Source organism: Leptosomus discolor, chromosome 18 (assembly GCF_034619465.1).
Source record: "Leptosomus discolor isolate bLepDis1 chromosome 18, bLepDis1.hap2, whole genome shotgun sequence".
Lineage (NCBI taxonomy): Eukaryota > Metazoa > Chordata > Aves > Leptosomiformes > Leptosomidae > Leptosomus > Leptosomus discolor.
In genome coordinates, this window is record NC_141408.1 from 2903161 (window position 1) to 2927478 (window position 24318).

The following is a 24318-nucleotide window of genomic DNA, read 5'->3' on the forward strand; positions in this document are numbered from 1 at the left end:
CCGCTTATCCATGAGGACCTCCTTTAATAGCTGTGACCTGACCTTTTGAAGGAGGAAGGACAAGAGATTGTGCAGAGGAACTCAGTATTAGGAAGTGTTTTGTGTCCCCCTTGTTTCAGCTGAATAGAAAACACATGCATAGAATTACAGAGATTGGGTCACTTAAGTGCAATTTGTACAAACAGAGTGACTCTATCCGCTTGTGTAGCATTCAAGGTCCGTGTAGCTTGTAGCTTCGTTTGGAGTGTGCTCTCTTTAGCCTAGATGCTTATGCAAATAAGTTCCCAAGAACCTCAGCAGTTATCCCAAACAACAGTGTGAAATGTCCTCTGCCAGTTGAACATCCACCAAAATGCTCATAGCAGGTTATTTTTTTCTAGCGACATCCCTGTTAATTTCCGTGTAAATGAGTCTGGTGTGCCTGACAGGAGCTTGGAAAGCCTGTGAAGAGAGGGAAGGCTTACGCTGTGGTGTTGGTACCTTTCAGTAAACTGATAACCGAGTGCAAAATATCACATAAGTGGTCTAATTTCAGCTGAGCTCATTTAGCTTTTGCTAAAGTGTGTTCCCGTGAGCGTTGCCTGACAGCAGATTTAAATAAAAACCTAATCATGCCTGACTGAGTATAGTGGCAGTGCACAGGTTTCCCTTGTTTCAGCTAAACTACTGTAAGTCTGTGTAAAGAGGACACTAACTTCTGTCCTCTTGAGAGAATCAACTGCCCGTGCAGCCTTCTCTTCCTTCCTTCAGCTCTTCAAGGCTTATCACTGCCATGGGCTTGCCTTTAAGTGTAGCCCGATGGAGCAGGTGATTGCTGCCTCTGTTTCATGTTTGCAGCTTGAAGTACCAGGGTGTTCCTTCCGTGTTGTGTGCAGGCAGGCGGCTGTCTGGGTGGAGCCACAGCAGTGATAGTAGAAAATGCCCTTGAGCATGGAAGAGGGCTACCAAGAAGTTAAAAGAAGCCTGTTGCAGGCCTTTTTGTAGCAGTGCTTGTGCTGGCGAGCGGCAGTTTGCTTTAGTTCTCGGCAGGGACTTTCTCGCTAGGATTTGGCCATGTGTCTGCCCTAGTTTCACATGAAAGGTGGTGTATTCCTGCAGTATCAAGGTGGTTTACAAGTTTTTACCCTCTCCTGCCTTCATCCCCTACATTCTTTCTTCCCACCCCTGATACCATGACAGTCATATTCCTTATGCAAAGGACTAGTAACAACGTCCTAGCAAATTTGCAGTGACTCTCTGTGTAATTGTGTCTTTCAATAAGTAGTGTTAACCTTGAGTTTTAGCAGCGCTCCTTTGAAGACACTGCTGCTAAAGGTGTGGTCTGTTTACTCCTCTGACAAGAGCCAGATTTAAAGAGGGCAAATACAGAACAACTCATTACAGTGTCCTCATCTGTAGGTTAATCCCTGTCCCCAGTGCATCTGTGTTTACTAGAGGCTGTTTGCACTGTGAGTTATGACTAATGGAAGAGCATTCTCTCAGCCGTCAGTGTCCAAGTTCCCAAGGCTTAGAAATCTGCTTTTTGACATAGGGTGCAGCTGGCAGGAGCTGGTGATGAATGAGTATTGGTGGGGAACCTCAGCTCTGCCTTCAAGGATCCCACCATTTGTCTAATTGTCTCTCTTCTAGGAGAGTAAGACAGTAAATAAATGTGTCTGCCATGACATGTGCTGTAGAGCAAGTGTGGCACTACCTTTGCAGGGCAGCCGTGCGTGGTTCTGGCAGCAGAGGTAGCGCTCGTTTTGGAAATATAAACAAGACCCATACTAAATAGCAAGGCTGATCGATTTTGCCCAGGCTTAAGTAATCGTATTGGTTTGGGAGGTGTCAGAACAGCATCATTTTGCCTGGATAGGCCAGCTGGGCTCAGAGTTAGCTTGAGGACGTCAACAGCAAACTGTGGTTTAGCAATGAGGTGAAGGTATTTGGCTTCTGCATTGGTTTGCTCCATTGCCAGCACTAGATGAAGAAGTCATCTGATGCTTTGATTGTAAGGAAATAAAGCACCACTCCTATGGGAAAATGAAATTCAGTGAATGCAGTAAGAACAGCAATTCCTCTGGAGCAAAGGAGAAGCAGAAGGAGCCATATCAGAGGGGGCTTTGTCTAGGTTCCGGGAGATTCTGCCAGCAGCCTGGTTCTTAGAAATCACGAAGGCTTATTGTTGTGAGCGTGGTATGTGCTACTTGAGTAGTCTTGTGAGCTTTCGTTTGGTTTCTAGAGAAAAACAAAGCAATTTTGATGTTGGTTGGTTGTCCTTTCTCACTCCAACTTGAGCTGTTCTGGGTGGGGCACTCTGTCATCAGTTTGCAGAGCGCTGCAGTCCCCAGCGATGCCTGCCTTCAAACAATAATGTGTTTACAAGGGATGGGGTGAGCTGAGATGTATTTTGTTGCAGGGAAATTTTGTTAGAAGGACTACTCTACTGTGCGTGTGGCCGCATGACTGCTCACTTTCCAAGGGACTCTTGAGCAGTATTGATTTTTAAATCAATACTGCATGTTTCAAAGTGGATGTTGTGCTCTTCCTGGAAGAATCACAGTTTGAAGCATCTAAAGAAAAACAACCCTTAATTTACTTTTCTTTGAATTCTGCTGCTCTTGAAGCTTTGTTAGTTGTAGGCTGTGCCAGGGCTGGACTGCTTGTTGCAGTGACTGATGCTGTAAGTTCTGTAGAGTAGAGTTGACTTAAGACAGATTTACCCTAAGTGCCCCTTAAGGCCACTTGTTAAAACATCTGGTGAAAGTTGTTGAGAAACCAGTAAGAGATGAAGCTGCAAGCTCTGAAGCTTGCAAGGACTTTGAGTGGGGTTCCCACTGTGAGCAACGTCGGTCTGCGTGGAGCCACGTCCATGGTCAGTCTCTGAAATGGAAGAGTCATCCAGGCCACAGGCCTCGAATCTCTTCTTGAACAGGAGACGAGATCAGAGGAGAACACTGTCAGATTGCTGTTTCATTGCTTCTGTAGTGGCATAGTACCTGTAAAGCCGTGCTAAGGAGGGAGAGGTATTATAGAAAAATATGATACCAATCATATAATTTTATGTGATACCTCTCCTTACTCTGATACCAATTGTATTGAATTTTTTTATGTTTGGTGTGGATTTTAGGGGAGAGTCTTACGGCCTTTAGTGCCAGTTTGCAAAGACAGGGCAAGTGCTGGTTTATGGCGTCTCCTCTCTTGGCTGACCCCCGTGCCAGCATTGCCACCGTTTGCACTTATAGGCTGGGTTTGTAAGGTACCACAGCTCGAGCCACGAGGGCAAGAAGTCACCAAGAGGTTTTAGTCTCTGCTTGTCCCAAATTCAGCTCTGTAAGTCTTCAGGTTTGTCCTTGAGATTTTTGCCTGTTCTCAAAAAAATGGTTCCTGTGACTTAAATGCCATTTCATTCCTCCTCCTCCTCCTGCCTGGCCTTTAAGTGCCCTGCAAGTGAAGGGGACTATTAGCTCACTTGAATTGAAAAATCCACCTACATTGCTATTGTTTGTGCCCTGTGATGTTTGTCTCGATCCTGAATGCTTTATGAATGTTCTGATGGTGACTGCCTAGGCAGTGTCGTGAGCAGTCTCCTGCTCACATTAATCACCAGCTGTGTAATGAGGCTTCATATGTGCTTTGCTAATAGCCAAATCAGTGTCCTTGTGTGAGACTCTCGGGTGCTAGAGTTGGTTGCTCCCATGACGTCCTGCCTCACTGTGCTATTTGGGATTATTATTTGCCTCTGACTCCAGTTCTGGTTCCCGGAGCATGCCAGTGTCCAGTCCTTGTTATCTTACAGTGCCTGTGGCTGGGAATTTTTCAGTAATTAATGTGAGAGCCGGATTTCTATTTATAGCTGTGTTTATGTTGCTTGTGACCTCACCCCAAAAATACTGAACCTCTTGCTGGCGTGAGCTGCTTTTGGGTGCTGTTCTTGCAGCATGATTGAAAGCATGGTTTTCTCCTGCCTTCTAGCTTCCCCAGACACCTGCCAGCAGTCCCTGTCAAAACTCTCACACCTCTGGTTGTCTGTTTCAACTGTTAGCCAGCAAGAGGGCGATGTAAGCAGTAATGCAGGCAACGTTCTTGTGGTCTCTGTGTGGTGATCCAGCTAGCTACTGGCACGGTTGCTTCAGTCATTACTTTTTGCAAGAGCTGGAGCCGGCCGATATCTCCACTGAAACACACAAGCACTTGTCAACCGGTAGATTTTTTTTCTGGATGCGCATACTGAGTTGGTAGCTGTTGTCCTTTTGTTTTCCTCTCTGGGCCTTTTCTTACATGCATGCCTCGTTCCTCAGCGTGGGCTGGGAAGGATTATTCCTTCAGCTTGTTTTAATTGTCTTGTTCTGTCCTTCTCTCTAGCAATCTGCAGAGCGCTGTGTGAGCACACTGCTAGACCTCATCCAGACCAAGGTCAACTATGTGGTCCAGGAGGCCATTGTTGTCATCAGAGACATCTTCCGCAAGTACCCCAACAAGTACGTGAAAGGAGTGCGAGGCTTTTGGAAGCCCCTCTGCTGGCATGGGAACACAGCAATGTAAAACTCACTCAGCACAGGGGCTGAAGCAGAAGTGGCCGTTTTTCTGAAAAGCAGTGTCTGTTCTGATTCTAGCTCCTAATGTGGTAGGATTCAGGTGGTGGCTCTAGATGAGGTACCAGCCTGACACATTATTGGTTTGAATTGAAAGCTTTTCCGTCCCTGTCACCCCATAGTGATGCTGAGCATAAGCCTTAATCAAAACCTAGCAAAGATCTCAAAGAATGGCAGAAGGAAAATTTGACCAAGGTTACAGCATCAGGCTTCTGGTTTTGCTCGTCTCCTCTAGAAGGCTTATATGCAAGGCCATGAAAGCTCATGTCTGAGATCCCAGTCAGATTGTGCTGAACAAAATGACGCTTTCTCCGTCGAGTGTTCGCTTTGGTTCGGGCAGTACTGAGCTGCTTTTAAGCTGTTTCTGCAATAAGGTTTTGTCTCTTCAGCTACAGAACAGCAGCAATGTCTTCCAGCAGAGACTTCATGATCACCTAAAAAGGAATGTGGGACATCTGCAGGCCTCTCTGCAATTTCTGCTGTCAGTTATGAGACTGATTGCCTGGTTATGACAGGGATACCCACGCATGGGAATAGGGGAAGCTAGATAATTAGTGTGGGGTATTGTCTGTTTTACAGCAAAGCCTTTGGGGAAATGTGATATCCAGTTTAGAGTTACCAGCCTGAAGACACCAGCGAGGCTGCAGGATCTGATACAGACTCGTGGTTTGAAATGTTGGATCAAATGTTCCCTTTAGCAAAACAGAGAGGGAGGCAGCTTTGTCTTGAATTCCACATCTGGGTGGTCTTGCTGATTAATGAAACCACAAAGCTCTTGAGGACCCTGTGAGATATTGGTGCTCAGCCTGGAAAAAGAAAAAAGCCTAGAAGCATCTTATGTAGTTGAGTGTAAATGTTGCTTGTCGCATAGGAATGTAATTCAGTGCAGGATTCTCTGGAGAATGATGTGGGCAGAGATGGAGTAACACAAGTTGAATTCACTCCAGTAATCTACCTGTTCTCTGAAAATCAGGTATGAAAGCATCATCGCCACTCTGTGCGAGAACTTAGATTCCCTGGATGAACCAGATGCCAGAGCTGCCATGATCTGGATAGTGGGTGAATATGCAGAAAGAATTGACAATGCAGATGAGCTGTTGGAGAGTTTTTTGGAGGGCTTCCATGATGAAAGTACTCAGGTAAAATTGTGTGGTGCATCTTATCTGTAGAGTTTCATGCAGTGTTATGTATGGGATGGACAGTAAATATTGTTGCAGTGGTCAGAAAATACCTCCCAATGAAAATTTCAATATTTGCCTAAAATAAAACTTTGGGAGTTTGTAAACTTGCTCTGTTGTCTCTATCTCCAAACTTCTCTTCTTGGAAGGATAAGACAGAACAGGAAGGGTTTCCAGATGTTGCATACTTCTTGGGGAATAGCCTTACTAAGGGCCAGAACGTACAGAAGAATACCGGTGAGATGCATAAAAGAATAACAAGAACCTCAGTGTGCTGATCAGGGACTTGTCTGCAAAAGTGTTTTGCAACAGGCAAGAGTCTGAGTCTCACTGTAACAAGTTTCACTGGCAAAGAATAGTGCAATGCTGTTACAAAGCCTAGGACTTGAGTTTCATGTCGGTAAAGGATGTTGAGACTGGGGAGACATTGCTAAAGCATGAATGAATTTTCTAATCTCTGCCGTGCCCCTTTCTCTTAGGTGCAGCTCACTCTGCTGACTGCTATAGTGAAGCTGTTCTTAAAAAAGCCTTCTGAGACACAGGAGCTGGTTCAGCAGGTCCTCAGCCTGGCCACGCAGGTAAGCCAAGACATCCAGTGAACCCGAGCCCTCCAGACACGGTGTTGGCCTGCTGTGTGGTGTCTCCCATCTGCCAGGCCAGTCAGCTTTGCAGGAGATAGGGTTCCAGTGTGTTCTCCTCTCTCCCAGTGAGACTCCATTGAAGAGCTGCTCTGTCTCTATTATCATGCCGTCTGGCATCTGCTCTCTCCTCACCTCGTGCTTCATCTTAATTTCTTCCCCATTCCCCCACCAAATGAAAAGTTAGGGGCAGGTTAGAGTTATGAAGAAACCAAAATGCTTTCTCCTTGAAGGTGGCTTGCAGTTAAAACATCTGGAGCTATGACAGAGGGAAAGAGCCTGGCAAAGACTCTTCTGTGAACAGCAAAGCTTAAGCAGTGCTATGAAAAAGAAAGAGCTGGAGTTCGGACTTTTTTCCTGTGTACTTGGATGCTGTCAACCAGTGTGGCAGCTTTGCTGGAGGCTGTAACAGTGGGTTAAGGTCCCAGATTCATTATGCATGAGGTGCTGTGTTATGAGCTCAGATCACTGCAGGTGAGGCTGGGCTGGAGGTGGCAGACAGAAACGCTGTAGTTCTGGAGGACAGAAGTGGAGACGTCCTGGTGGCAGGAGTGGGTAAGACCTCAGGCGATCCTCCTACACTCCTGGCTGTAATGACTGTGATGGTGTAGTCCAAAAAGAGCAGCTCCTCTCCAGCCGTGCTGTGTCAAGTGATGAAAATAGTCTCCCAGCTGTTCTGAATGGGCTGAGCAGAAAACCTGGAGTCAGTCATCAGCTGGCCTTTCTGGTCCTCTTTGCTGCAGGAAGGCATGGCTGTGGACTTATTAGTACTTAACTTTTATTCATCCCTTTGGGGGTGTTGCATGGGTTACTGGCAAGAAATCTGTGGCCTGCTTTTCTTGCTTCAAAACCTGCTGTTAGGCAGGCTCTCAGCTCCTCTTTAGGGAGGAGTGGGCCATGGCCATGCTGTATGGTTTGTCTAAGCCAACAGAAGAAAGGTACCAAGTGTTAAAACCCACTATGCTGAGTCACAAAACACTTAATGGCACCCTAGGAATATAATAGGCGTGTGTTTTTTCTGTTTGTCACAAATGTTGATTCAGTCTGGCTTCTTGTATTTTATATGAAGAATAAGTCTGTGTAGGATAACTGGCTGTAAAACACTAAAAAGCCTTATGCTTCAAGGGCTGATTTCTAGGTAGAGATACTGTTTTTCACTTGAGTGGGAGAGTAATTACATGTGTGTTTCTTTCCCCAGCTTAGGTATTGTTGCACTTTGAGTGTCTCTTAGGGTATGTCTGCACAGCAAACTGCAGGTGCGATTGTAGCAGGAGCCAGCTTAATCCAGCCAGCACTGGTAAAAATAGCAATGAAGCAGCTGGGGATGGGAGGGACACAGATGTGTTAGCAGTGATCAAGGTCCCTGGCAAGCCCAAAACCTAACGGATGGCACAGAGCCTCTACATTCCATTGCCGTTGTCTGTCTGTCATGGGTGGGTAAGTAGGCTAGCCTGGGTTCATTGGTATGCACCGCAGGTGTACCTGCAGACCCTGGAGAGCGGAGAATTGGGAGAAACGTGGAAAGGGAAGATCTTGTTCCGGTAAATTTACTGAAGTTTCAAGTCTGTTTGGCTGTGGGAAGAAACAGTCAGTGTTGAATCTGTATGTGCCAGCAAGGAGATAGGAGCGTGTGGTCTTTGATGTCTGCCCTTGCAGAAGCCCTGCCTGATCCTCAGCTGCCTGCTGCAGGCAGGATGCTGAGAGTCTTGTAGGAATTGTTAAGGGCAAAGGGTGTAAAAAGGCCACGACTCCAACATCAAACTGAAAAACAGCACTGCAGAGAGACCTTATCAGTTGACCCAGCCATGGTATCTAGGTGCGTAAGAGCGAAATGAGCTTAGCGTGCTCAGTCTCGTTACAGACAGAGATTTTGTTGTGTGCCTGAGAATGTCTTGAGACAGACGGCAGAGGCAGGTTATAGCAGATCAGCAGCAGCATGAATGAGATCACAGAAGAGAAAGAGAAATGGAAGAAGGCTAACAAAGTGTACAATGTGTTGCCAGAATTTTACGGGGCGGGGGGGAACCCTCAGAAACATTCACTCTGTTATTCTGCTGTTGTGGGGATTAAAAATCCCAGCCCTTATTTCCATGAACAGTTCAAACATGTTGCACTACAACATAAAGCCCCACCACCCCCCTTTCCCTAAAACTAGCTGCAAACTATCACCACTCACTTTGCTGCTCTGGACAGGGCTGTTCAAAAAGGAGAGAAATAATTAGCACTTCATGCAGAGGCAGAAGTAACTGCAGTAAAATGAGGGTATTATTGGCAGCTGGAGAACTGATGAAGTATGCTAACGGTATATCGTTAGCATCTTTCCATACTTCATTAGATAACTAACAGGCAGAATAAATAAGATCTGTCTTGATATGAAGAATACGGGTTATTAAGATCTATCCTGTAGCTCCGCAGCGTCCTTTTGTCCAGCAGCGCCTTTGGGTAAGTCATAGATTTCCAGGATCGTTCCGTTACAAGGTGCAGTATTGCGTGTCTGCTCCTAGTGTGTGGCAGAGTCGTTTCAGCTCATGTTCTTTTCTCCTGTCTACACCCCCTTGGAGTTCTAATACTTACTGTTATGTCAAGTGGCAGAAGAATTTGGAAAGCAGTTGATAGCTCTGTGGGTTGGGGCAGTTGTGGGATGTGAATGCTGGTCTTTTTCCTCCCTGACCAGCTGAGCAGGAAGCTAGGAATTAATACTTTGGTTCTCATTTTTAATTATGGGATGTTCGTCACAACAAGCAGTTTGTAACATCGTTCTGAAATTGGTGACTGTTGCTACTGGATGGTTGGGGGTTTTTAATCCAACAGAATCACTGCTAGAAAAATTAAGTGATTATAGGCCTTAGTCCGCTTCAGACCCGTGACTGATGTTTTGCTTTGTCTCAGGATTCTGACAACCCAGACCTGCGGGATCGTGGCTACATCTACTGGCGCCTTCTTTCCACGGATCCAGTGACTGCCAAAGAAGTGGTCCTCTCAGAAAAGCCACTTATTTCTGAAGAGACCGATCTGATTGAACCGACTCTGCTAGATGAGTTGATCTGCCATATTGGGTCTCTGGCTTCCGTGTACCACAAACCACCCAACGCTTTTGTGGAGGGGAGCCATGGGATCCACCGCAAACACTTGCCAATTCACCATGGAAGGTAAGCTGAGGCAACTGTGGTGCTAATGGGCAGGATTGGTTGTTTCTTTCTAGCAAACAGTCCCAAAGATGCAAAGATCTTTTATAACACTGTAGTGGTTTTTTATTGATTGTGTAGGGGCTTGCAGGTTATTCAAGGAACCATTTCATTGTAGAATTTAATGCTGGGTATGTGGTTTCTGGGTTCCTAGGTCAGAAGACAGAGTAAATATGAAAGTTCTTGTGTGAGGAGAAGCTGTGATGTTTTTTGAGGGGACACTGGCTATAGGCCCTCCTGACATGAGAATTTGAATAAAAAAGTAGAAGCTCTGGATAACTGGTGCAAGGGCATACTTCCAGGAGGAGGATGACTGTGATAACAACAAGCATCTTTCAGAAGGGTACGCTTCTTTGATTTTGTAAGAGCTTTTGCTTCAGCAACAGCACAGCTTTACAAGCCTCACTTGTGGAGAATGAGGAATGAAGAGGCAAGAGCTGTTGTTGATGTTTTGGAAGTCACGGAAGCATCTCAGAAGGGTCTGGTAGGAAATGGGCCCCACACCCACACAAAGGTGTTGGGATCATTAGCTCATCTGAAGTGCATCTGTACCAATGCACGGAGTATGAGCAACAAACATGGAGAGCCATAATGCAACAGGAAAACTGACATAGTGGCTGTCACAGAAATGTGGTGGGATGCCTCACGCGACTGGAGTGCCACAATCAATGGCTACAAGCTCTTCAGGAGGGATAGACAAGGAACGAGAGGCGATGGGGTGGCCCTGTATGTTTGGAACTGTTATGAATGCTCAGAATTTAAGTGTAGTGACGATGGGGTTGAGAGTGTTTGGATTAGGATAAGGGGCAAGGCCAATAAAGCTGATATTGCTGTGGGAGTCTGCTATAGACCTCTCAGTCAGAGCAGTGAGGTAGACAAAACATTCTGTAAGCACTTGGGAGAAATCTCACGGTCGCTTGCTGTTGTTCTTGTGGGGGACTTCAATTTCCCAGGTATCTGCTGGAAATACAACACAGCAGAGGGGGAACAATCCAGGAGGTTGCTGGCATGTGTGGAGGATAACTTCCTCGCACAGCTAGTGAGTGAACCGACCACGGAAGGCGCCCTGCTGGACCTCCTGTATGTGAACAGAGAAGGTCTTGTGGAGGATATAGCAGTTGGAGGCAGTCTAGGGAACAGTGACCACGAAATTATTAAGTTCTCTATTCTTAGAGATGTTGAGGGGAGGGGGGCAGCAAAACTGCCACTTTGGACTTTCGAAGGGCAGACTTTGACTTGTTTAGGAGGTTACTTGGTAGAACCCCTTGGGAGCCAGTTCTGAAAGGTGTAGGAGTCCAGGAAGGCTGGACACTATTTAAGGAGGAAATCTTAAAGGCACAGGAACAGGCCATCCCCACGTGCCGTAAGATCAGCTGGCAGCAAAGACAACCGGCCCGACTGAATAGGGAGATTTGGCTTAAAATCAGGGAAAAAAGGAGAGTTTATGGCCTCTGGAAGAGGGGACAGACCACTCGTAATGAGTACAAGAAAGTTGTTAGGTTATGCAGGGACACAATTAGAAGGTCCAAAGGCCAGCCAGAAGTTAATCTGGCTTTGGAGGTAAAGGGCAGCAAGAAAAGTTTCTATAAATTTATTAACAACAAAAGAAAGACCAGGGGAAGCCTCCATCCCCTACTAGATCCAAAAGGAAATATGGTAATAAGGCTGAGGTGCTTAATGCCGCCTTTGCCTCAATCTTTAGTAATAGGAACACTTGTACCGGGGAAAGTCAGCCCCCCAAGCCAAGAGACAGGGGCCAGGAGCAAAATGTCCCCCCACAATCCAGGAGGAGATGGTCAGTGACCTGCTGCCCCACATCAAAGTGGATAAATCTATGGGGCCAGATGGGGAATGTCCTAGAGTGCTGTGAGAACTAGCAGGGGTGCTCAGCAAGCCACTGTCCATCATTTATCAGCAGTCCTGGCTCACTGGGGAGGTCCCAGCAGACTGGAAGTCAGCCAATATAACACCCATATATCAGAAGGGACAGAAGGATGATCCGGGAAATTACAGGCCTGTCAGTTTGACTTCAGTGCCCGGGAAGGTGATGGAGCAGATCATCCTGAGCTCCGTTTGCAGCACAGGCAGGACAACCAGGTGATCAGGCCCAGTCAGCATGGGTTTATGAAGGGCAGGTCCTGTTTAGCAAACCTGATCTCCTTCTATGACAGGGTGACCTGCTTGTTGGATGAGGGAAAGGCTGTGGATGTCAAGTAAGGCATTTGGCACTGTTCCCCACAGCATTCTCCTAGAGAAACTGTCTGCTCTTGGCTTGGAGGGGTGTACTCTTTGCTGGGTGAAAAACTGGTTGGACGGCCGAGCCCAGAGAGTTGTGGTCAATGGAGTTAAATCCAGTAGGCGGCCAGTCACGAGCGGTGTCCCCCAGGGCTCAGTACTGGGGCCACTCCTGTTTAACACCTTTATCAACAATTTGGATGAGGGGCTGGAGTGCACCCTTAGTAAGTCTGCAGATGACACCAAGCTGGGTGGAAGTGTCCATCTGCTTGAGGGCAGGGCAACTCCACAGAGGGATCTAGACAGGCTGGATTGCTGGGCCAAGGCCAGTTCCATGAGTTTCAACAAGGCCAAGTGTCGGGTCCTGCACTTCGGCCACAACAACCCCCAGCAGCGCTCCAGGCTTGGGGAGGAGTGGCTGGAGAGCTGCCGGGCAGAGAGGGACCTGGGGATGTTGACTGACAGCCGGCTGAACAGGAGCCAGCAGTGTGCCCAGGTGGCCAAGAGGGCCAATGGCATCCTGGCCTGTGTCAGCCATGGTGTTGTCAGCGGGAGCAGGGAGGTGATGGTGCCCCTGTACTCGGCTTTGGTGGGGCCACACCTCGAGTGCTGTGTCCAGTTTTGGGCCCCTCTCTACAAGAAGGACATTGAGGTGCTGGAGAGGGTACAGAGGCGGGCTGCCAAGCTAGGAAGGGATTTGAAGCATGTCTCATATGAGGAACGGCTGAGGGATCTGGGGCTGTTCAGCCTGGAGAAGAGGAGGCTGAGGGCAGACCTTATCGCTCTCTACAGCTACCTGAAAGGAGGGTGTAGCGAGGTGGGGGTTGGTGTCTTCTCCCTAGTAACAAGCAACAGAACAAGGGGAAATGGCCTTAAGCTGCGCCGGGGGGGGGGCAGGCTGGATATGAGGAAGAATTTCTTTACTGAAAGGGTTGTCAGGCATTGGAACAGCCTGCCCAGGGAGGTGGTGGAGTCACCATCCCTGGAGGTGTTTGAGATGGGTAGGTGTTGTACTTAGGCACATGGTTTAGTGGTGTTGGTAGAGCTGGGACAAAGGTTGGACTTAATAATCTCGAGGGTCACTTCCAACCGAAACTGTTCTATGAATCTAATCATACCAGTTTCCTGGAACGGGCAAGTACAAGGATCATTTGCTTTTGGAATAGCAAATTGGGAAGGACTGGTAAAACTACCCTTCTCACTTGGTGCCTGTAACACAAGGGGAGTGTAAAAGCCAGCTAAACCCTATCATTGCAAACTGTTTAGGCTTAGAAGAAGGTGGCTAGGCTGATAGGGTTCTGTCTAACCTTTGTGGGGTGGGAGGAAAATGCTTTGGCTTACTGTCTGGAGCTTTAATGCTCCCCTGTGATCAGTCCTGGAAGGGGGTGAGATCCGCAGGAGTGGGCAGTACAGTAGTCCTGGGCTGCTGTTGAGCTGTTCCCATGGTTCCTCATTGGGGTAGGCAGTGCTGTTTGCACTAGTGGTATTAATTACAAATGTGAGTGTGCTTTACAGCAGGAGGCAGAGTATCCAGGCTTACCTCTTAATAATATTCCCAAAGTGACATTTGGAGTGCTATTTTTTGCTGTTGCACTGATAAATCAGTGTGCAATGCTGCTCTTTTTCTATTTTCTGACACCACTTCTCTGCTATTCTTAGCAACTAAAGCTATTTCTGAATGACTAGCTTTGGGAAGCAGACTTGTTTTCTCCCTGCCTATGAAATCAAGTCTGGCTGCATTGACCCAGGACCAGCAAGCACAAGGCTATCAGTCAGATAAGAAAAGCAGTGGCCGCTTTCCGCAGCTAACTCTCCTAGTCAAAGCCCTCAATAGCAAAACGAGCTGGGATGGGGGTAGCTTTGGTCAGCACCGTTACCAGCCTTCCTGTGCGCTGTTATTTCAGGTCACTACAGAAGCTAACATACTTGGGGATTTTAGTCAGCTCAAGGAATTCAGCTTTTGCAAGGAGTGGTCTTTTTACTGGCTTCTTGTGTATACTGGTGTGTGTGGTTTGACTCTCATAGCTCATGCTCAGACAGTCTGCTGACCTCAAGTCCTTTCTGACTATAGCAGTATTGTACATTGCCCTGGTGGTGTTTACTACTAAATTATCCGTTACTTCAACATAAAACCTTCAGGCCTCCATCAGCAGTGGCAGGCTGAGGAAGCCAGAGCTGGGGGAAGGTCTGAAGGGTGCTCAGCAGACCACGCTGCATACTGATGCAGTGCTCTAGCCCATTTGGGAAATTAAAAAAAATAAGTGGTGTTACTTAATGGCACACCAGGCTTCTCTGATGTGGGCTCACATCATAAAGAGGCCCCGTTATTGTGGTTTTCTGCTTTACTGTTAGCAAAAGGACAGTAAAACCTTACAACCTGATGCCAAGACCTCCTTGTACCGTGTCACAGCATACCAAATTGCCACTTTCAGCCATGAGAATTACAGTGAGCAGCTCTGCAGGAGCATGGTTGTGGGGAGCCTGAATTTGTGCATTCTGTATGATTTTACTGATTACTAAGAAATTGGTTTGCCTCTTTCTGGTGCTGAATATGCACGAAAAGATACATGAAAATCTGTCCGTTTAAGGCAAGTTAAGGGTGTCCAATGAAAGATAACCTCCTCACCTAGCTATCTGGAGTTGTCTTCATTACTTCTGTGCTCTGGTAGTGACCCTTCTGGTGGCTGACCCATCTGAGAGACTGAGGTTTTCCTTCAAATTGCATAGTGAGATAGAGGTGGAAGTATGGAATTGTGGAGATGTCCACAATGAATGTGGCTTAAGGGCGTCAAGATAGCATTGCCTTGAGTAGATGGCCAGAAGCAGCTAGGTGAGTGGTGCTTTCCCTGGTGTAAACTTAGGAGGAGTTAGTGACAGTTGGCAGAATACACTAGCATTTTGATTCATTTAATTTTCATTCTAAGCAGTGTAGGACAGGTTCCTTTCAGCACTCAGCTGATGGGAAGACCCATTGAACAGATCACAGATGGTGAGATGTTCCTGCCTCTTCAGTGTGCCCAAGTGTCATGGAGTTGCAGATGAATCCTAAAGGTGGAGAAGTCTCCGGATTGCTTGGCAGCGTTTCCTCATGTGGTGGCTCCCACCACCCCTGCTCAGCTATAACGCAACTGGAAAATTTGGGGAGATGTTCACACGACTCCTGGGAGAGGAGGAATCCAATTAGACTTGGGCAGAAGTCCCTGTTCCCACACAGGTGGCTGCAGGAAATTCTTGATTCGGATTCAGGCTGTGCATCCCTTGTGACACCCAACATCTGGGAACTGCTGGAGGCTGAACTCAACTCAGAGGAGGGCCAAATCTCCAACTCACCTGGGCAAACCCAGCGGCTAGCCACTGCCCAAGACCATAAGGGAAAAAGCTTATATCGAGTCTTTTTGCCCCTTATAACCTACATATTCTTTATTAATTTTTTTCTTTCAAAGAAAATGCGATGTTGCTTATACAAATCTCTTCCAAGAGGCCCATTCAGTACAGGAGATGGAAGGCTTGGCGTTTTGGTTTTTAGTGTAAACTGACTTAGCTTTGTCCTTCACTAATTTCTTGTTGGGCTTTGGGGCAACTGCAGTTACACAAGACCTTGAAGGATTGCTTTAACTCCATCAGAAGGATGAGTAAGTGTTGAAGAGGTGTAGTGTTAAAGGGATTATATACTGGGAACGAACCAAGTGTGTGCACTACCGGCTTGTAATGTGCCTCTGCTCACACATGCTGTTCTTCCCCGTTCTCAGGTTGGGGGTGGGATTGGATCACAGTAACCACTTGCTCTTCAAAAATGTTTGTTAGCTGTTCAGCATGCTTGGAAGTCTCCCTACTGAAGGCAGAAGCAGAAAGGACGACTAATATTAGTCCTATTAGGGATCTAAAGCTTTTAATGCAAAGGAGCTTTCAACCCTTTCTGTCGCTGCCTGGTAACTAAGTCGTTCCGCAGTCCTTATGCTACATCTTTTTCTCTTGGCACTGAAGTTGGGAGCAGCTTATACTCTGTTGCTAAAGCTTTCCCCTCAGGAACTGAATAAGGATGAGAATAGTGGCTACTCCGAATCAGGAGCTGCAATCCTTGCAAAAGAGCCCTTAAACACCTTGTCAGGACACTAATTCCCGTGGCATTTCTGTGCAGTTACCTGTTGGCTGCATCAGCAGTAATAAAAGCTAGAAATAATTTTGTCAGTTACTGCTGGCAACAGGATACAGAATAGATTTTAGGTTATCTAAAATATTAGTATCTCTGGATTTAAAGAATAAGTACCTTATAATGAGATCTTCAGGCACTGCAGTCAGTCTTTTTTTTTTCCGCTCTCCTTGTTATAAAATTCCGTGGCAAGTGAATGTAAAAGGTAGCCAGACTGCATATGATGAGAAATTTTGGAAGCTGTATAATGAGCATTTCTAGACTAGTAATGAGCATGCCTGCTAACTCAGAGAAAAGAGAATTATTGGTAGGAGGGAGGAATTAGTTTTAAGTTGAGGTCTTTAATTAGAAAAGAGTTGAGGAGCTTGGTGTTGATCAGTAGAAGGTGGTTAATCCAGATCTGTGGAGGGTGGTTGAGTTGGCGCTGGTTAGAGTGAGGGCTCAAGGGTTTTATCAGTGTTAGGTCTCTGAGGACATCTGAATTATTTTTTTTCCCTGTGTTTACATGTAGTTCTTCAGGCCCAATGGGATGAAAATCATCTCTAGGGTTTTTTCTGTGTGGGGAAATCATTATTTTCAGTGCTGTAGTCCATGTAGTACTCGTGGCTCACTGTTTTGGAGGGGTGTGTGATTCTCAAGGTGGACAGATTTCACACCTTGAAGATTCCCTTTGCTGAGCTGAAAACCATGCACAATGCATGGGAAGTCCTTTTGCTCAAAGCGTGTGCTGAAGAGCCACTTGCCCTAACATACTGCCTTGTACATGGTCAGATCAGCTGCTAGGATAAGCTTTTAACTGGCTGCTGCTCGTGAGCCACCTCTTGCTGTATTTCCCCATGCTGGGGATCTGAAGCTGGAGAATGAAGGTGGCTAATGTTTCTCTCTTCTTCTTGTTCCTTCTGCCCACAGCACTGATGCAGGAGACAGCCCTGTGGGCACAACAGCCACTACAAACCTGGAGCAGCCGCAGGTCATTCCATCGCAGGGCGACCTTCTGGGTGACCTCCTCAACCTGGACTTGGGACCCCCAGTGAACGTTCCCCAAGTGTCCTCCATGCAGATGGGTGCTGTGGACCTCCTGGGAGGAGGGCTGGACAGCCTGGTAAGTGGCATCCTCTTTCGCTTCAGCTGATGTGAAATGATTGGAGCTGTGCTTATCTCTGCAAAGCCTTGATCGTTTGTGCTTGTAACGCTTGGATCACTGAACTCCCAGTGCTGAGTCCTAAAACTCCAAGAGGATTTAACCAGTGCTATTGTACCAACTTTCAGCAGGCTTTTCCTGCTATAAAACGAATGTTGCTGCATGCTGTAGTATCCCCATGGTCAGCGGATATATTTGTTCTGTGCTTTTCTGTCTATAGAAGAAAACCAAAGAGCTGTTTTAAGGATATAAAGTGTTCCACTGCTTTGTAATTGACTCTGTCTCCCTTTCAAGAAGGTGTTTGTTCCACCCGGTTCCCAACCCTACCGGATTTCAGTGCAGAACTCTCAGGGCTGCAGGCCATAGCCCCGTGTCATCCCATTTGTATATTCTCCAGAGCATGTCATGGTTTAGTATGTGTGATAGTTTAATTGCAGTGAGGTCAAGAGGGAAGCACTCCGCACAGTCCTCCCCGTGCTGCAACTGCTCATGAGGGGTTATTCTAGTACTAACGGGGCCAGGCTCCAAAGTACGAGTAATCGCACGTTACTGCTGCTCTGGGGTGTGAGCTGGGCCTGAGCAAGGAGACGGCAGCAGTGGAGAGGAGCTCGGTGCTGTGGTCTTACGCTGGAGGCAACCAGCCATTGAGAAGTGGTGAATGTTGTCATCAGCCTGGGAGTTGTTCCTGTGGGGTGGACAGGGCACAGCTCATGGCGTGCGCAGCACACAGATCCCTGACACCCTGATGACTCGCCTACACAGATAAGCAGTGGTCTGGGTCTATGTGCACCATGGAACCGGAGTGAGACTACTCCAGTGAACATAGTTGGGCGTTTTTCAGACCTAACGGTCAATCGATCTCACTTTGGTTTGAGGTGTGGCTTGCAGCGAGCTGGGTTGGGTTATCAGTGTGCCTGGTTTAGGTGTGCTTGCAGTTCTGAGTCAAGCTCTGAATAATAGAGGTAGGAGGCAGCTGGATGAACCCAAATGCAACAAATCCTTATTTGTCAAAGATTTTTTTTTTAAGCTGTCATAATCTCACTAAAGCAGACATTAAATGCATTTCCAGCTCCAGTGCTTCATGAGCTAATGAACTGGAAACAACCTAACCCTTAATGGCAGTGGCGTTCACAGAGGTCAGATGTGCTTTAGTCTCTGTGCCATCTAGACAGCAGTTTACTTCTTTAGCAGCGAGACTGCTTTTATGCTGGGGAGATAGGGAAATGGCTTAAACTGGAGTGCTGGGAAAGCAGGCAGTGAGCCCAGAGCAGTGACCTTCGCAGCCTTTGTCCTGCATTGCAAGACATGTCACTAAGAAACTGGGATTTTTAATTGTGTTATAGCATTGCAGAAAATGGCTCAAAATGGTTAGGAGTTAAATTCCTCTGTCTGTACTTCCAGGCCATTTACAGTGACCCTTTTTTTTCTCATTAGTGTCAGAGACAAATGAATGGACACAGCAGGAAAACTAAAACTTGGTTTGGGGAGAAGAGTTGTCTCACAGTTGGCATTAATGGGCTTAATTTAGTGACCCGCTTTGGCAGTAGAGCTGCTAGTTGATATGGTACTAGACTTTTACTTAATGTTTTTCTCAATCCTTAAGTAAATCCATGGGACAGTGCAGTGCGATCTAACAAAATGTTCATGTCTGGATGGGGAGTAGCTGTGCCTTGGGCTGTGTGGGCCAGCCCTGTCTCAGCTGAGTTACTAGATGGGGTGAGCACTCAAAAACAAAAAAAAAAAAAAAAAAAAAAAAATGGTGATGGCTTTTTTTTTTCCCCTGGAATGCTTTCTATTGAAGTACAGTTGTGTCAAATGTTTGTTCTGTCTTCTGATCCTTTGCATGTATAAGTGAATCTTTTCTTAGGAAATCTCTCTTATTTCTCTGGCTTTTCCTTCCCTAATAAGCTTAATGAGTGTGTGAGTGAATGTGGTCTGTGCCTTTGTTTATTGTTGTGGGCATGTGTTTAACAAGTATTGAGCTGAGTTAACCCTGACTTGGTATTAGCTAAATTGCTAGGCAGTGTCTCTTGGCTGCATGGCTAACCAAGGGGATTGGCATTTGGATCTTAGGCTAATACTAACCCACATTTGTGCAGCGACAAAAACACAGTCTCAAACTGCAGGTACCACATGTCTGGTTTCTGTAGGTGGTGAGGGGGTAAGATGCATCCCAAGGTGCCCCCTTGAAGAAGGGCTGAGCTCTTCACCCTTCCCCAGGGATCCAAAACCAGCCTGGAGCCACGGATGGCGGTCATTCAGGCTGCTCATGCAGTCAGTTAGTGGGGTTGGAGACTGAAATAAAATCTTCTTCCTCTGCCCTTGTCAGTGTATCAGGAGGCATTCTGGCTGTTGATGTGGCAATCCCTTCCTCTTTCTCCTCCACATACCTTATACACTCATTGTTATATTGCTGCCTGGTTCGTTCTGCTTTGAAGTTTCCCTCCCCATTACTCCTAAAGCCTTTTTTAATGCGTTTCTTCCCCTGCTTTGTTGGGAAGACTGAGGCTCCCATACTCTTCCATGAAGCATGGAGTGGTGGAGCAGTCCCTCTGTCCTCCTCAAACCAGCCAGAGCTGACTTCACTTTGGGCCTGTGTGCTGCCAGAGAGTAACCCTGTTTGGTTTGGCAGCTGTCTTCCTCCGCCTATGCTGCTTTGGTCTTTCTTTTCCCGTCCCTCCTGTTGGCTTAAGAGTCTGAGTAAGAGTACGGGAACCAAGTGTGGTTGGGGTCTGATCTGAGGAAGGACTGAAGATGCATTTTCCCAACAGGAATTTTTCTAGTTTAAGTTTTTTAAGGCTCCCAGTGATGGAGTTTGTACCACCTCTACTGTTGATCCATGTTTTCTGTTCATCGCTAGCAAATCCCTTTTGGATTTCAGGTGACCTGAGAGGAGACAGGGAATATGAGATATTCAAATGCGGCGTATTCTCTGCCATTGTGCCTCTGGCATTATCTCTCAGCCTGAGTGGGCACATAAGTTGCTCTACTGCCAGAGCAGAGCAGCCCCAAACCCCACTTCCAATTTCCAAGCAACTGTTTGATATGTGAAAAAGCCTAAATAAGCCTTTTTGTAACAGTGGAAGAAAATGGTTTGGGATATGCTGGAGCTGATGCATGAAATCATGGTCTGTTGCTGTGATGGTGAGTTTGTGTCAGTACTGTGAGTGTCTCAAAGGCAGCTGAAGGTCTGGAAGAGGCTGCTGGCAGGATCTGTTTGTCACATTCACTTGGTGTCACGTGTTCATCCCCTTGTATACTTGTTGCAGCTCTTGTATTTGATAGTGCCTCCTTTTCTTTGGAGGGGTTGTCTGTCTTCAGAGGGATGCTCTTGCAGTGAAAGTCCCAACAGGACTGACCCAAAAAGATCAACAGTAGCATTAACTTCCTTGGCAAACGTAATTCTGCATTTCCATTTCTTAAACCGTGGGATATTTTTTTTTTTATTCCAGGCGTTTAAATAGAGACTGCATGGTGTAGAACTGGATAAACACCAAATTAATATTGTTCACTTGAATTTTCCTTAGCATTGCTAGATATTTATCCCCATAACCAGTGAGACTCCAGCCACTTGATAGGTTAATTTCTGTAGTGAGTAACTCTTATTTTATCTCCCTAGTGAGTCCTGTAATTGGTGTTAAATGTAACATGCATATTGTGCATGCACAGATGCTGAGCATGTGTTCACAATTAAAAAAAAAAAGAGAGAAAAAGAGCCTTTAGCACGAGAACAAGATATGCTTTGCTTATAACCAGAGGGTTGCACTCAGACTTAGGGAGAGCTGTTCTCTGGTGAACAGAGCCAGCACTGAGTCCGCTCCAGGTTGTGCCCGTTTGCCACCCTGGGCAGATCTTGCTCTTCTCTGCTTTGCTTGCTTTTCTGCAAAATGGTAACCAAGCCCACTGTGACAGAGCTGTTTGAGATCTCCAGCTCCACAGTCTAAAGTGGTGCCAGTCACTAATATGGGAGAAGCAGAACTTGCTTGGACAGCAGATTGCCGGGTGCAGAGCTGTGCATGCTGAGAGCTGAGGTTTGATGCTTTATCCCCTTAAAGCTGCCTCTTAAGTGGCTGAACTTCATGCAGATTATAGACAGCCCTCCAACTCCTGATTTACTGTCGATGCAGCGCTTTGTAGGATGTCTGCCTGTGCTGTAAAGAGCCAGGGTCATTTTGCCTTCAAACCTTTATGTTCGTTTGCGCTGAAAATCCACTGGGCGTGAGAGCTCTGTGCAGCTCACCGTGAGCCCGTGCGTTTAACGGGAGCCGGGCGCTGTGGCTGGGAGCCAAGGAGGCTGGCTTTAAACCCAGGGCAGAGCAGTAAATCTGTAGGAATGGACAGGCTTGGGTTGTCTGTTATGTAAGGATTTTATTTAATACTCTAGCCACTCATCTACGAGAATATTATTGATTCAAGGCTGGCAGCCGGTCAGACCGATTTATGTCCTGAATTGTGAAGCTGTTTGCTAAGCACTGGATATCCACAGTTTTCTGTAATACCTGGACTGCTTTGGGCTGTTCCAGCTGGAGCTGTACCCCTCTGTGTAATCACATTGGATATAGGGGGGTCTGACCCCAGGGGTCTCTTCTGCATGGTTCAGGGCCTTGTCCCATCACTGTGCTTGCTCTGAAGTGTGATGGAGGGCTGGGGCCTGAGTGCTAGCTCGCCTCTCCTGCAGGGTGTCCTCGGCTCCGGGCACCTCTAGGTTTGGCAGCCTGGGAATAAACGCCTGCTCCGTCAGTCCTGAGTGCTGCCTGACCCAAAAGGCTGGTGAGCAGGGGCTGCTGGTGTCCCTCCCTCCCTGTCTGACTGCTTTCAAGTGGAAAGTCCAAAGTCTGGCCTTAGCGGACAACACCCTGCCTTGTTGGGGTTGATTAGGGACTCACCAATGTTTTAAAACAAACCAAAATGTTCCTGCTAAGTTATTTCATGTACATGGAGTAGGAAGCCTCACATAGTTGTGGAAGCCCAAAAGCGACCCCCAGTGTGCCCTGGGTGCCAGATTCTTCTCCTGGCTCTGTAAGTGACTTGCTGTGTATAGTCTTAAGAAAGTTACTTCATTTATCTTTTCCTGGAACTGCGGTGTGAGAGTGTCTGTGCTAGGTCAGCCCCAATGTGCATTTATGCCGTGCATGTGGTGCTTCCTCAGGGTGCTCCTCCAGCCTCCGACAAGGAGCTGAGCGTCTCCTTTCATCTGGACTGTTCTGGTTTGATGAGCTACAAAGGACATCTGCTAGGGTTTCTGACGGAGGGCCTGTGTCCATTGCTGGAGCAGGGCTGATATGGAAAAGGAGCTCTTCTGGTGGGTTGCTCGTTCATGTCTGATTTAAGGCTGGTGTTGCTGTAACAGTGTAGGACTGCTACAGCTTTGTAGAGCTGCTTTTTTACACTTCAGAAAATGAAAATGGTTAGTACTTAGTTTCGTTGGCTGATGGAAATCATTCAGCAAGGTAAAGCCTTAGCAATAAGTGCTACTGAAGCTGGTGGCCATGGTATTGGCGCATGACCTGTCCTCCACCACCTTTGACACAGCTGTCCCTGGTTTGGACAGTAGCCCTTCTCCTCTGGAAGCCTGGCTTGGTGGTATGAAAACAGACACATAAAATAGGCAGCAAAAGAGGTGCTGAAAATGCCTGTGTGAGCCACAGCAGAGTCTGCAATGAGATATCCACGGCCCATCAGGAGGCCACAAGATGCAGACCATGCATGATCTGTGCTGCAGTTAAGATGTCTCTAACAGGATTAGCCCAGGTCAAGTGGCCTGCTAGCAACTGTGCTCTCCGCATTTCAGTCAGACCCATCGCCCGCTTCTTGTTCGGTGAATGCCTTGTGCTCCTGACTGCTGTGTTACTGAGTGCACGCTCTCATCTGGCTCCTTGAGCTGTTGTGCTTAACTCTTGGTTTGGGGTGCGAGGGAGGGAGGAGACAGCAGTTGTCTCCTGTTAGCCCAGGAGTTATGGCTCCATGAAGTGCATAGCTGCTCTGAAAGCCCTGGCTGTGCTACGGACACAAGGCAAAGCGGTTGCTGAGCAGTGGTTGTTGCAGCTTCTGTCCCAGACTCCACCCTCACTGTTATTTTTTAGAGCTCCAGAAGCCTCACGTCATGTTGCAGAAGTGATTGTAACCCCTCCGGATCACATGAACACTTCAGCAGAGTCACTTCATTATAAGCTGCTATTAAGATGCAAATAAACCCTCCTAATGCAGTAACTCCAGCACTCTGCACTTCATAAGTCAGCGTAACTGCGTACGCGGATCTGAAATTGCAGGGCAAATGCTCAGCTGCAGAGCAGCCACAACGCCATCCGAGCCAACTAATAAAAAGTAAAGACACTGGCGCGGTTTGGGAAGAGGTGCTGGTACTCTTTTTGTTGATACCGGGTGGAGCCTGGCTGCTTCTTTAAACCCATGGGGCTGCTTGAGCGCTGTTCTGGCAGGATGGGTTTGGAGGGAATAAAGAGAATTCTTGTTTGAAGAAATTTGTGCATTTGGTGGCCAAGGCTCCCTGTTCATCCCGTGCTTATCTTGTCTTCCAAAGCTGGCAGCTCTTTGTCCTGGACAGAGCCTTTGTGCTCTTCAGCAAGAGAAAAACCTGCCAACTTTGGGCTCGGGATCAGGGCTTTGCAGTGCTACAAGTTCCCCTCAGCTACCAAGCGGCAGCCCTCATCAGTCCACCTTCACAGCGAGCCTTTCAGCCTGAGTAGGGCCCACAGCTGTATTAACAGGGTCCTCTCCTCCGCGGGGCTGCTGCCTGTTCTCATGTAAGGCAGGTTCACCTTGTCCTTCTGACAGGAGTGGCTGCCCGCCCGTGAGATGCATGGAAATGGTTAACTCGAGCTGCCAGCCCTGGGGAATTGGTTCAGCAGCAGCACTTCATGCCTGACTAATATCTGCTTCTTTCCTTCTGCACTCTGCCTGTCACTCCAGATGGGAGAGGACACTCCGTGGGTAATTGGTTCCTGTTCCCTCTGTCTTCCTCCTTCCCTCTTACTCAGACATGTCACTGTTACTGTCGCTTCTATCGTTTTGAGTTTGGAATAAAGTTTGGTCTTGGGCATCTTGCAGGAGGATTGGGTAAACCAGACCTGTGGTTTCTGAATGGGGAAAGCTTTGGTGCTATGGGAGGGTGACAGGCAAGAAAAATGGAGGAAGGGACTTTGGTGCTGCTGCAGTGGGTAGTGCACCCTGGATCTGATGTGGAACTGATTAGTTCTTTA

The 24318-nt window shown here is 47.2% G+C and overlaps 1 protein-coding gene across 3 annotated transcripts in view; it reads left to right on the forward strand.

Moving 5' to 3' along the window:
- Positions 1-24318, forward strand: part of AP2B1 (adaptor related protein complex 2 subunit beta 1) — an 83135-nt gene that overhangs the window by 28210 nt on the left and 30607 nt on the right. For 2 of the 3 annotated variants that reach the window (XM_086475445.1, XM_086475447.1), the window contains exons 10-14: positions 4345-4460; positions 5548-5713; positions 6232-6330; positions 9280-9539; positions 16870-17062. In XM_086475445.1, the coding sequence (XP_086331571.1) occupies positions 4345-4460; positions 5548-5713; positions 6232-6330; positions 9280-9539; positions 16870-17062 (834 nt within the window). Of the gene's footprint in view, positions 1-4344; positions 4461-5547; positions 5714-6231; positions 6331-9279; positions 9540-16869; positions 17063-24028; positions 24046-24318 lie in introns of all 3 variants that reach the window. The other variant, XM_086475446.1, reaches the window with a different exon arrangement.